At 29.8% G+C, this 14,709-nt stretch overlaps 1 protein-coding gene across 1 annotated transcript; it reads right to left on the bottom strand.

The window, feature by feature from the left end:
* Positions 1-3,904: 3,904 nt before the first annotated feature.
* LOC124846881 (uncharacterized) lies at positions 3,905-5,362 on the bottom strand. The gene has a single exon (XM_047324253.2). It carries the CDS (start codon positions 5,270-5,272, stop codon positions 4,412-4,414), a length of 861 nt encoding a protein of 286 aa, XP_047180209.2. The 5' UTR covers positions 5,273-5,362; the 3' UTR covers positions 3,905-4,411.
* Between the last annotated feature and the right edge of the window lie 9,347 nt (positions 5,363-14,709).

Raw genomic sequence — 14,709 nt, 5'->3', positions numbered from 1 at the left:
AGTGAAAAAAAATGTAATTCAAAAAAAATTAACCAGATTAAGTATTTGTAAAAAAAGTTATGCAGTAAAAAACTAATAAAGTCAAAGTTATCAACAACCTATTACACGTGAACCTTACACAAAAACTAATCTCATTATAGACCTCTAACTAAAGATCTTATTGATCAAAGTAAACATATATGTGTCTAATACTCTATGTTAAAATTTTAAATCAATTCAACGGTTAATAAAGTAAGAATCTTCATTTTACGAAGAGGATGCAAGTAGTGTCCAATAGTAGAAATTGACGTTTAACGTCACAAAATCAGTAGATTCCTTGTCAAAGTGGTGCTTGAAACTAAATTATTCTTGAGTGTTGCTCTCTCCACCACCAAATACTCCCAGTCCCATCCTATACTCAATTTACCCTTGTTACCAAACTGATGTTGACATCCGTTTACGTATATTAACTTTTTTTTATATTTTAGTTTATTATTCTTATTTTAGATTTTATTTTAATAATATTTTTTACGTAATATATTATAAAAAAAATTAAATATTTTATAAATTAATTTAAAATATAAAAAATTAAATAATATTTATGTATTAATTTAAAATACAATAAATTAATAAACTAAGCAAAAAACCTTAAATGGATGTGTGGCACATCCGATTAAATAATTATATAAAAAATATTTAAATAATTAATTAAATAATAATACATAAATTAAATTAATAATAATTATTTTATTAAATAAAATAAAATTAATTTATATATAATTACATAATAAATTAATTTATTTTATTTAATTAAATTGTTATTATTAATTTAATTAAATTATATAAAAATTCAATTAATTAGAATCAATGGATGTGTCACATCCGTAGTGTTTTTTTTTAATTTTTAGTTTATTTAAATATTATATTTTAATTAATTTATAAATTATTTAAATTTTTTGTTTTTTTATAATATAATACGCAACTTAATTTTATTTTATTTAATTAAATAATTATTATTAATTTAATTAAATTATACTATTTTTTAATTAATTATATTCAACAAATGTGGTGATTCGTTTATGTTTTTTTTTTAATTTTTAGTTTATTTAAATATTTTATTTTATTTAATTTATACATTATTTAATTTTTTTATAATATATTACGTAATTTATTTTATTTTATTTTATTAAATAATTATTATTAATATTATAAATTAATAAACTAAAAACTAAAAAGAAATATTAACCTTAAATAGATGTGGGCAGATGTGAGAAGTCCGTTGAAGAATATTTTCTTTAATAAATGTCACTATCTATTAAAGAAAAGAAGTAAGTTGTAGAATTTTTTAAAATATAAGAATTAGATTTAGAATTTTAAAAAAATGTGGTGGTGTAGGAAACAATCTGGAGTGGTATAAGGAGTAACCGTCGTTACTCTCTAACTTAGAAAACAAAATGAAGCCCAACACCACAATCCAATAAGAAGCTAACAACACAATTCAGTACAGGGTGTTGCTCCCTCCACCTCCACAGCCTTCTCCCTCCACCTCCCCAATTATCTTTAATTCCAATTATATCCTTAAAGTTAAAATTTTTTATTTTTATTATTTTATTATTTTAATATTTAAATATAAACTAATATAAATATACATTATTAAAATACATTAAAAAGATATTCAAAAATAATAAATCAAAATATTAAAATATCTAATAAAATAATAACAGAAACATAAAATTAAAACAAAGCTTAAACGGATGACATCCGTTGAAGGATGTCATCCGTTTAGGCTTCGTTTTCATTTTACGTTTTAGGGTTAAAGGATTATTGGAAAGATTATTGAAAGGGTTTAGGGTTTAGGATTTGAGAGGAACCACGACAAGCACATTACACCACAAACGCACTGCACCACGTACTGCACCGAAAGCAAGAGGAAGATTGCTTGATAATTCTTTTCACGATCACTGAGCTTTGCAGAAAAATATTTTACTCATACAAGGAACTACGTAGGTTATCAGTGAAATATGTTATAAATGAGTAAAATTAAAAAACAATAATTCTAAAAATAAAATTTTACTGAGGGACAAAATAGTAAAGGAGAGGTGAAGGAAGAAGGCTGTGGTGGTGGAGGGAGCAACACCCTTCAGTACAATTTCCTATAAATCAAAATTTCTACACTACAACATAAACTAATTCACTTGCATATCACAACACCAAGCCATCATACTTATTCAATTCATCTTCTAGTCACTGAACACTTTTCCCAATAAACTTAATTCAATTCCACACCCACAAAAAAATATTATTAACAAATTATCTAAAATCAAAACTTAATTCAAAATTTGACTCAAATTTTGGCTACAAAAATTTGAAAAGTCTCGAACCACTTCGAATTCACGAAAATTTTATCTTAACCTGTATACAGCGGAAAGACGATCGAATCAACCAACAAAATACTAATTAAGAAAAAGTAAAAGTAAAAGTAAAAGTAAAATTAAAGCTAATAGAAACATATGCAAACTCATAAAAACCGCATACAATTTTTTTTAAAAGAATAAAAAAGTGAGGGTCACACCCGCTCTAGGTTTAATATTTATTTTAAAATACCAAAAAGTGAGGTTCATATCCTCGTTAGCCCCCATGTAAATAAATAATTGTCTTAAAAAATAAAATTTTAATGATGTTTAGTCCTTATAAGCAACAATATTTTTTTAAAATGTAAAACTTTAGGGAGGATTTAGTCCTAATTACTACTAATATTTTTCTAAAAATAAAATGTTGCTACTGGAAAATGAAGAGTGAATCTCTTCATCGAATTTGTGAGAGGACTTTGTCGGTCATCATCTTGATACTAGAATGGTTCATTTCCCAAGTTTATGGGACACATAGAGTCGTGTAAGAGACGGTTTTCCACTTTTTGAGAGGATTTCGAAAGGATTTTGATACTGATTTTTTTTTTTTGTTTATTTTCTTACAGTGCATATTATTATATACAAAAATTCTATTTAGTGGATATATAATTTTTTTTCCAGTTTTTATTTTTAAATAATCTTCTTATTAAACAAACTTACATCTTACCTCAGACGCATAGATGTAAAAGAGAGTTTAATTAAAAGAGAGGTTTTGCCTCTGAGTGGTAAATTTATAAATTTATTAAGTTATTGAAGACATTTTTCTTAATTAAAGTTACTATTATCATTGGTTTCACTCCCAATTGCACCTTTTTACCATATGTATTCCTCCACGCAACCCATCGCCCACACCGCTATATACCAACCTCCAAGCCCTCTTCTTTTTAACAGCATACGCATTATATCCCACTATCAATGTCTTTATCATGTTCTTGATGTGTTTCTTCAATCTTCTCACACTAATTTCCTCCTATTCTTCTTCTCACCATATCTTCGAATACCTAATCTTTTTCCATTCTCTCTTTCTCCCTCTTTGGCCATGCTCATTGAATAACTCATGCAAGAGAATTAATGAAGGTTTCCAAAGTATACAGTTCAGAAAGAATTCCAGCCAAAGACTCTTATAAAATAACACAAGGGTAAATTGGAGAATTCCAAAAATAGTATGTGGGGGTGTGGAAAGAAGTTACGGGACTAAGAAAAGAAATTGCCTTCAAGGAAACATGCTAGTAGAAGGAGCTTGACGGATTAAAAATGATAAAATCCGAAACTATCTTTTAAAACCGAAATTTTTATATATTTTAATTTTACTCACCTGAAATATATTGTGTAGAATTGAAGGAGGCAGAAAAAGTTCTTAACAAAAATATTTTATGCTTATTGTAACTATACTTGTTACGTTTCTTTCTGTCTTTCTTTTCTCCTCATGTATATAATAATATTTATGATATTCGCGAAAATCTAAATCCTAGGAAATAATAAAGCATCATTTTATCATTCGAAACTTGTGCACCAGATGCCTTATAAAGTGTATTTAAATTAATTCTTGATTTTGAAAGAGAAAGAGTAAAATCCAAATGAGATGCTGGAAAAGTAAAAGTTTACACGTTTGGCTTGGACTCAACAACGTGGTGCAATCAGCAGACGCCAGAGTTACATAGGTTAATGGCATCTCAAGTGACATTGAATAGGGTTGCGACAATCTCCCCCAGAACACATTTTTCGCCCTTTTTTTCCCACCTTACCCAGCACCATCTCAAACAACAAAATTCAATCCATGAAATAAAGAGATGGAAGCAACATAATACTTTTACTTGGCAGAAGGGTATGTTGCAAGATAGTGATTAAAGCTCAAACTGGAAAATCGTCTAAGGAACAAAAGACGAGATACATGCATTAATTTACAGTCATGCAGGCTGGCCTCGGGAGTTATATATATAGATTCATATATTCACAGTTCTGAGCACTTCAACGAAAAGTGTTCGATTGGGATTAAAAGCGATGTCTTTGTATGATATCTGGAATCAGTAACCCAATCTCAAAGCAGTTTTAACGTCCAGCCTCCATGCAAAACCACCAAAATCCATTCTCCACACATCACAGCTTAACGTAAGCGAACCTCTCTCCCTCCCAAACGAATACTTCACCATCTTCACCTTACAAGTGAAGGAAGGATACGAAACCAGTGCACCCTCTTTGATCACCAGAAATACAGGTGCCTGTCTTTCTCCCTTCATCATCTCACCGTACGCCTCGTTCGTCCACGTCACCCTCCCGTGCCCGTCCGATATGAACCCCGGACACGTGTCCCTGCTAAGTCTCACCCTCCGCTCCTCGTCCGTACTCCCCAGCCACTCGCCCTCCACCCACGTGTTCGTCACGCACTCCACCGTCACACACGAACACCACCCTCCCATAATCGCACCGTACGGTTCAACCTTGCTCGTCAAGCTCCAGTTCTGGAAACTCACCCACGTCGGCACGCTCTTCTTCAAGTAGTTGTTGATGTTGCCAATGTCGTTGTTTCGTGCTTCCTTTGCTACCGGTGGAGTTAGATCCCCCGCAGGAGAATCCTTCCGAACGGGAGTCTCCGGCAACAGAGGAAGAGTCACCGTCGGCGGCTTCTGCTTCGGAGAGGATGTGTTCTTCCTGCGGCGGGTCCTTCGTTTGGCGGTACGGTTGATATCGCTTGCGCACTTTCTCTTTGCGGTTCTGGTTTTGAGTAAGGTGTCGCTGCTCTCCGAGGAAGAAGCATCCGAAGCCATGGATGCGGCGACGGGTTTGGGAGCGATAGGGCGAAACCTAAGCATTATTTTGTCGACGGTGGAGACGTGCGATGCACCGGGTACATAGCGGGCGATGCAACAACCTCCTCTGCCATCCATTTGCAGTGTGATTAAAGTAACCGCTTTTGTTGTTTGTTAATGTTAGTATTGCGATAATGGAGACAGGGATGGAGTTAAGAGATGCGTTAGTTTTATAGGAAGGGTGAAAGGGACACGTGTGAGGGGAGACACGTGTTGGAACAGTGAAGAAGGAAGGGGATTGGTTAAGGAGGGAAACGTGTCATGCGTTGGGAGATGGAAAGGTAAGGGACGAATGGGAGAAGGAGGAGTGCCGAGTGGTAGCTACAGAAAAGCGGCACGTAGATTGCGAGCTTCGGCCATCGTGAATGAGAAACTTTGACCGTTGGATATGAGGTTTGGGAGGATTCCAGATCCTGCTCACAACTGAGCACCACGTGTCCACGTGTGTGAAAGGCAATGGCAGCCACAGTAGACCCACAAAACGACACCAATCAGAGTTGAAGTTTCGTGTCGTGAGATTACATTTTCCCAAACTTTTGCTTGCCAATTTATAGTAAAACCAGGCAGGCCCAGTTTATAGTAAATTCTCTTGTTTAGGCTAATCACCTACGCAAGCTGCATTTTTTGTAACTACTTTCGCAAACAAAATTAATGTAAGTTTTACCCGTATTGGAGGCACAAGGCTTAAGTGATTTAAAAGTGGGTTAAAACTAAATTAATATTTTTGAGAAATTGATGTAATTAAGGGTGTAGGATGATTTTATTAAGAAATTATGGAAAAATTGATTGAAAAGGGTGGGTCCGAGTGACAGTACTGTCGATAACCATTGCGATGTATGGAAGCAATCCTTGAGCATGTAGAAGAAAGCCACGTAGAATGGTGGGCAGGTTTTCCCTATTGGTCCCAGGAAAAGAAAATCCATGGAGTATCGTGCCTATAAGGTGTGGTGGTAGGGCAGAGGATAGTCCTGAGGCATTGATATTTGAAATTTGAAGTTAGAGTTCAATTATTCCGGCATCGGGTAAGGATATATAGTGTGGTTTCGTGGACCCCATGTGCATGCAAGAAATGAGTACAGATGGAGGAATCAGGGCCATTGGTTTGGCGTAGGTTGTGATTGGTCGACACTTTTGTAGTACAAGTGAATGACGTGGTGTGCATCGGTGGTGAAGCAGGGCTGTCAGAGCAACACAAGGTACGATTTGGTGGGAGTGGAGGATCTGATGGTCAGGTCATAAGTAGTGCCATTATTCACCCAGCTCCACACACCACATCTTGTTTCCTTTTATCACTGTTCACCGAATAATGTTGATGATCAGGCTATGTTTGGGGATCAGAAACCATCTTTATTTTTTAGGTCTCGCTCAATTTGTACCTTCCAAATGAATAAAGTGAACTGCATCTGTAAAAACCCATTGCGTGCCCCTTTGGATAGGCATCGCAATTCATGTCAGATCACTCTCTCACTGTGCTTCATTATGTCAGAGGAGTGGTGAGGGATAAGTATGACAACGCTCTGGGTGGGAGATGTCTCGGTTTATTCCAACAAGTTTATTAATTCAATTAATGGGTTTCTTAGGAAACATATTTATGCTATTTACAAATATAAACTCTTTTTTTAATTGATTTTTCAACATCAACTCTGATAAGAGGGCTAGAGTCAATTGTTTGATGTATTCTCCTTTTGAAGGCTATTTCTTTTATTATAATCTTGTTCTTAAAAATGTTTTAGGAAGATTGAAGGAAGAAAGCTTATCTTTAGTCTTGAAAACTATTAGGATACCAGGAACAAGTTCAATCGAAAGAGAGTTTTCATACCTGCGTATAAGATCAATGTTTAACATCGTGAGAATCAATCATTGAATCTCAGTGCTTTGGAACTTAACTCCAAGGACCCTTTATCCTTAAAAACTTATCCAATAATTGAAAGAGAAAAGTCTATTTGAATTATCTTTATCTCAACTCTTGTAGTACGATAGTATTGAAATACCAAAGTGTGTATATAAATAATAAGAAATGTCAATCAATGAACGTTTCTCTCTGATATTATCATATGGTGTTAGATTTTTGCATTAGAGTTTTAGTCATATTTTTCCTTATTTTATTGTATCTACTTTTGCATTTGTGTTCATTAGTGGTGAACTGAACTGGATTTTTCACGATTTTGCAGCAAAATATGACTTTCGTTCATTCAAATTCATCTAATAATTCTTCATTAATTATTCTATTTCGACTTTTGAATAAAGGCAAATTCTCAGTCCTTTATATATTAAAAGGTAATTTCCTTTTTATACACATATTTTAAATTTATATTTTTATATTTCATATATGTAAAATATGTTTGGTAATTAAGTCAAAAATCATGTAAGAAATCGTATGACCAAATGATCATGTGACAAAACTCACAGGATGAAATCATCAAATGGATTTGACTGGTCAAATAATTTATATGTCGCAAGTTAATGATAAGAAGTTTATCAATCAAGCAGTCGAAAAAAAAAAAGTTTATTGAATGTTCTTTAGCATCAACCATCCTTAAACACTTAAGATTATTAATGATTTTGAATCACGATATGAAAGGTAAAGAGGTAAATGAATTTATTTATTGTAAATTTAAAATTTTAATCTAACTTTTGACCAATTACTGACTTAAGTACCAGAGTTTTTTTAACAAGTATCCCGAACAGTTTGAAACATGAATAAGGAAATATTTGAACTAAGACATAAAGAATTACCTAAGCTGACTTGAAGTAAAGTGTGAAAGCGAGTTTTATAGAGACCATAGACTCTATACACAAAACAAAATCAATCTTTTCTTTAAATTTTAAAAATTTATTTGTTTTACTAATTATTGGATTTTTTTCTCCATTTCTGTTTTTAAATCATTTTTATTTTCAAATTTGATTAATGAAGGAATTTAGTTTATGAGATCAGAAGTTAAAAATTTAATAATATATGTTTCAGCGCTCGTTAAAATAAACACATACATGTCATTATGTAGATTCGTACGTGTTAACATATGAGCACATAAATAATACACATCAACCAATCTTTTATGTCAATGGATCGTGATGATTAAATCAATTTATTAATAAAATTTGAGATAAAAATAATTTAAAATTTGAGAAAAAAAATAAAGTTTTGTTTCATATAAAAATTAAGTAACAAAAACCTATTTAACCTGATGTTTTTTATTGATTAAAACATGATTATAATTTATTAATTATCTTTAACTCTATTATCTTATGACAGTTCCACTGAAAGTAATGTTTATTAAAGGTGGAAATATAACAACGTCGTCGTAGTAATGATAATTTGGGCAGGTAGATATTATATTTTATTGTTTTTTATCAAAACTTATCTTCCAGTGCTTCCACTTCTTTAAAGATGTCAGATTGAATTGGTTAGGTTAATCAATGTAACCTATCCACTGGTTAGAGAGAAAAGAGTTAAGATAGATCCATTGGTTTGATTTCTAAAATGTATTTTATTGCTAAACATGATTTTATTAGATATAACGTTTTTTAATACTGTCGATATCTTTTGCATTAATTAATACCTTTAATATATAAAACTATATTATTTAGTATTTATATTTTAAATATTAATGAGTTAATTTAGGTGGATTTTGACCTCAAATGCTATGTCTCATTTATTAAGTTTGAGAGTAGTGAATAGTTTGTAGAGAACCCTAACTTGTGTTTATAGTTGCTTTCAATGTTTAACCAAAACTTAGCTGTTGAGTTCGCTAACCTAGCTTGGAGATATGATCAATACTCTAACAAAGAGTGTCTGTTTTCTATCACTTTAGGATAAAGACATCAAGCAATGATATCAAGAAAGTTGTTTCTCCTCAATTGGTATTTAATGAATACACCCTGTGATGGTAGAAACGGTTTCTTAATCAAAATTGAATATTACTATTTTTAAATCTTAAATATCTCGAATGAATCTTGGCAACAATTTTAATTTAAAATACTGGTTTATTTGAAATTTTTATTGCATGATAGTCATGTGACATTTTCAAAGTCTTGAAATATTAAGACTTGAATATTTTATAAGGACATCTTTGGTTTAAAAAATTTAAATATTTATTTTTAAGATAAAAAATATAAATGTTTATTATGCCATTTCATTTTATTTTGGTCAAACACAAAAGATATATATCGTTACAATTTGAATATAAAAAAAATGAATCCGACCAAATCAAATATTCTGATTGTGTTCCATAATTTTTTTACTTTGTTTTCTAAACCAATAATCCAATAAATTTAATGTCTTATTTTCCTCAAAATGGTGTATTATTAAATAATATATTTACTTGTACTAAAGTATTTCGCTTTTTGTAAATAAATTAAAATAAAATATAAAGCCACAAAGGAAGTTTACCTTTACATTATATATCTCAATGAGTTCTTTTTTAAGAAAAACATTTTATCAATTCTCATAAAAATATTGATATCACTCTAAATTTAAAATATTAAGCTAATATAATTATGGATCTTCATCTTATGTTTTTTTTTCATTTTTATCCAATAATTTAAATCCCAAGTGAGTTTTACATTAATATATTTTTTTTCTAACAAAAATATTTTCAATCACGAATATCGTTTAATTCTAAAGTTGTTTATTTTAATAAAACATGTTTACCTTAATTTTTGTTGTACTTGCCTGTCACTGTAATAAATCATCTATTATGATACTAATGACCTTTTTAAGAAAAACATTCACCCAAAAATATAACAATAATAAAAAAATATAAGTACAACATACACAATTGATATTACTTTCAATCTAAAATTATAAAAAAAATAAAATTTATATATATACTTAAATTTTCAAACATAATTAATTTCACAAACTCTTAGACTCCACTTTGCAACGTTTTACGAAAATTAAAACAAAAACATTAAAATTAGTTTCTCTGTAGTATTTTGTTCTAGCAGTATTTTATTTTATTTCAGTATTTTTCTTCACTAACAACTCTTCTTCCACCATATTCTGTCGAGTTACTCTTTTATTACATATTTATGGGAAAAAGAACATCATTTTCTAAAGAAGATAAGGTTACACTCGTATATTAATTTCTTGACACCTTTTCAAACTGCCGTGTTTAAGGTGATTCTTTCAAGTTTTCTACATTGTGTGTTTCCCTGTTTTCTAGGAAACTTTACAAATCATAAGAGGATATTGTGAATTGAAATGAAAAAAGGTTGCAAATAGAATAGAACAATGTCTCTTTCCAAAAATGACAATATTGAGTAACACATATATGTGTTTAATCTAATTTAATACGAAGAATGCTTCATAAAATAAAAAAGATAATTGTTTTTCAAAAGTAATCCTTTAGAAAACTCAAAAGTAAAATATATTAATTGTCACAATTTCTTTTTAGAGTGGTTGAATTATGAACAATATTCACAACTCACTAATTTAAAAGGAAAATTGTCCAATGTGATATTGTGACAAAAATATGAACACAATTATTTTTTCTTATAAACATTTTCAACAGAAACTGAAATTTACTATTCATTTACCCTCTCTTACTCCGTGATTTTAGTTAGTTTTGCTGCTGACTCACGAATCACAATGATTTTCTTTTGGGTTCAAATCACACAACGAATCATCATGTCAAGCGTGCCACTCTATGTGATTGTTGATATAGAATTGTAGATATCCATCAAATCAATTAATAAGCCTTATGTTTTACGAAGTTTACCAATGTCTCACGTATATTATAAGTGAGTATTAATCAATGTTTATATTAAATAATATGAAAAGGAGAGTGGTAGAAAATTATATTAAAAATGGAAAATTAATGTGAGTTCTTATCCTCAATTCAATTTAGTTATTTAGGTATATAGGAAATTTATTATGACTCAAATCTTAGAAAAAGATAGAGAGAATACACAAAAAGAATAATATTCTAAATAAGTGAAATTCATATATAAGAATAAATGAACTCTTATAGTTTTATTTATAGGTATTTTTCTTTATTATTCATCAATTAAAACTTATATCGCTAAACACTTAGGTCTTACTCTTACAATTAAAAACATAAATATGTATTTTATTTTATATTAAAGACATACTAAACAAATTTAAACCATATTTTAATTATCAATTAGTCCATTTAATCTTAAAATAAATATTTATAAGTAGATAGAATTTGTTTCTTAAAAATAGAAAACTTCTTTTTTAATTAAAAAAGTAAATAAATATATAAAATAAATAATAAATATCAATATATATACACACACATTTAATGTTTGATTCGGTATTTAAATTATAATTATTAATTACTTATCCTCCATGTAATAATATGATAATTCGATATAGCCCCCTTAGTCCTTTTTCGAATGCATTAATTGTGGCATCTTTTAAGCATTATTGTAATGAATGAAAAGTGAAAACCCATAAACATTAACAACCTTCGGAAAACCTTAAAGTGATTATCCATGACAAGTTAATCACCACACATTCACATTTCTACTTTAAAAAGTTTTGTCAGTGCGTGGAGGACAGAATTTGTGGGGAGTAACTACAAACAATGTGAAGAAATATATTTAAAATTAGTAAAAAACAAATCAAAATCAACACAATACAACTCCTCAATCGTATTAAAAATGTTAATTTATTATAAACTTTTGTCCATACAAGGACAAACATTTACCTATCTTTCACGTGAATGTATATAGTCTAAACCAGTGTATTATTTTAGAAAAATCATGAAATAAACAATAACAGTTTCATAATTATCTAAAAAGAAATCCTTAAATTTTCAACCTTTTGGTATCGTTTCAAGAAGACCAACTCTATCTACAATCTAATTATATAGATGAAAAAAAAAAACATAATCAAATGCCTACATAACACACTCACTTATATGACAAAAAAAATTCTCACTTCTATGAATAAAATCCGCGACGAATAATTAGTATTGTAGATATTTACTATTCACAGATTGCGGGTAAACGGGTACTTTAATACCCACTTATAAACAGATCGGGTGAGAATATTATATTATCCGCCGGCGAATATATGCTACCCGCAAAAAATTAAAATTTAATTTATATTTTATTAAGTTAAATTTAATTAAATTTAAATTAGTTTATATTTTATAAATTCAAATTTAATTAAAATTAAATTTTAATTTATATCTAATTTATATTATATTATATTTTATACATTTTTGTAATTTCATTTAAATTTTCTTTTAATAATTTATAAAAATACATTTCTAAATATTTGTAGGTATCCACAAATTTTAAAATACTCGTAGACATTTTTTAAGCGAATATCCATATAGGTAACGAATGGTGGGCAAATTTTTTTTTTCAAATTAAGTTGTAGATATTATGCGTGTCCAATCCGACTCGTTGCATCTTACACATACCTCACATATACACTTTTAAAATTGGATTTTCCTTCTAGTTCTCTGAAGTCCATCTTCATGTCAAATTCAGCCATGAATGACATCTCTTTCTATGGTTGAAGGCGTTATTAACAAAGTCTAACAAAAGATTAAACAAATTAAAAAACAAAAACACAAATCTTTCTATATATAACAGGGTGCATGCTATATATCTAGAAGATAAAGACGTTGATTTTTTCCTTTTATACATATAAAAGAAAAAGAAATGACGCAGACCACATGCAGAATTTGCACAGTGTTTTGCTTGCCATGTTTAGATACAAAGAAGAGACTCCCTCCATAATTAGAGCATCAAAAGCCAACCAGATTTGGACACTTATAAAAGCAACTATAGAATCTTTGGAGATCAAATATACATAAATTGCATGAGGTATCCTATTCTTGGTGCGCTAATATTTTATCTCATTCTTAAGTCATTCTAAATCATAATAATCTGCTGTTTTTGCCACCTGTAGGTACGTGACAGGTATTCAAGAATTTTCCTCATGTGGCTTGGGCAGAAGTCAGCATATATGTAGTAAGGAATAGAGGTATAATATTATATGCAGATAGGGATGGGTCGTGTTTGTTTTCTACTCCTGAACATGTCATCTTAATTCTAGAACCCCACATTACGATAGTGCCATAAAATATAAACAAATGTCTAGATACTTTCTAGGACTTGTAACCTCTTCATGTGCCTAACTTCATCTTCTCTTACCAAAATCTTAATTCAAACTCTTTTCAAGTTACCCGTTTGTTTCTACTTCTTCTATTGTGGCTGCTCACAAAGAGAGATAAGGAGTACTACTATTAGCCGAAAGAAAAGGAAAAGGAGAAAAATTCAAGACCAAGTGTGACAAAAACTATAGAAAATTGAAGCTTAGGCATGGTTTTACTTCAACCCCACGTCACAACTCAACTATATATGCAACTTTAGAAACTAGGGTTGAGTTCTACTGTTACTTTTTCTATCTTATACTTTTCTGCTCAAAACGTTTTTCCATCATATCCCCACTTTTTAATGCATAGAGTTTCTTTTTTGTATCAAATAAATCTTGTTAAAAATTATTTTTAGCAAATTATTTCTTTCCAGTGTCGAAATCAAATAGTACTAGAATAATTCAATTTTAGATTGAATATGTTAATCACGTGTGTCTGTTATTTACTTTCATATATATCATTATCCATATTGCTTAATTAATAAATATTTTATTTTCTACTAAAGATCAGAAAAAAGAGAGAGTATAAACTAGGTTTAATACAAAGCTTACCACACCTTAGCATAGAATTCTTAAATCTAATGATAATGTATAACTCTTTTGCCGCAGTTTGGTGTAATTTTATTCATTGGTGACCGATATGATGTTAATGTATAACTCTTTTTTGAAGATCCATAAGTACAGCACTAGAAAAATGAATAAGAAAAGCAAGAGTGTGATTGGTTGCTTAGGTTTATGGAAGACCATGAAGGCAACATGACATTGTGATAAGAAATAATATTATAAGATGATGAAGTCTTATATTTTCGTGTATTTAAGTCTTTATTTTTCTTTCTTCTTGACTAACTTTTGAGATTGAGTTAATTATGTACTTGGATACTTATTAATTCATTTCAAAGTATTATCTAGTTTACCGGAAAAATTCAAAATTAGATTATAATATATTCTTACAAAATTTTACAAAATTGTAGAGTATACATTACTTAAGTTTGTATTTTGATTCAAAGAATTTAATGTGAATTTAAGTAGAATGTGAACTTATAAAATATTAAGGATCATATAATTATGGGGTATTAAAACTCAATTAAATAAATTTTATAAATTTTGAAAAATAATTCATTCCATTGTGAAAAATAATCGGTTAGAGAGATATGAAATATAAAGATTAAGGTTTATGTCTTAATGATCATTGACACTTAGAGTTTCATTGTTAGCAAGATCCCTAGCTATAGAATCTGTTGTCGTCAACGTACTTCTTTCTGTTTCTCCCGGGATGGGAATAATAGCGTTATCTAATAAAGGAAGAGCCTACTTTCGTACTCAAGGGTTGAGACTGTCCTTCTTATGAATAGGTAGTCTCAGTACGCTAAGGAAGCTT

The sequence above is a fragment of the Vigna umbellata genome, chromosome 1, assembly GCF_029865625.1.
Source record: "Vigna umbellata cultivar VRB3 chromosome 1, Vumbellata_1.0, whole genome shotgun sequence".
Taxonomy (NCBI): domain Eukaryota; kingdom Viridiplantae; phylum Streptophyta; class Magnoliopsida; order Fabales; family Fabaceae; genus Vigna; species Vigna umbellata.
The sequence above is the reverse complement of the archived record's forward strand: the minus strand, read 5'-3'. Positions and strand labels throughout refer to the sequence as shown.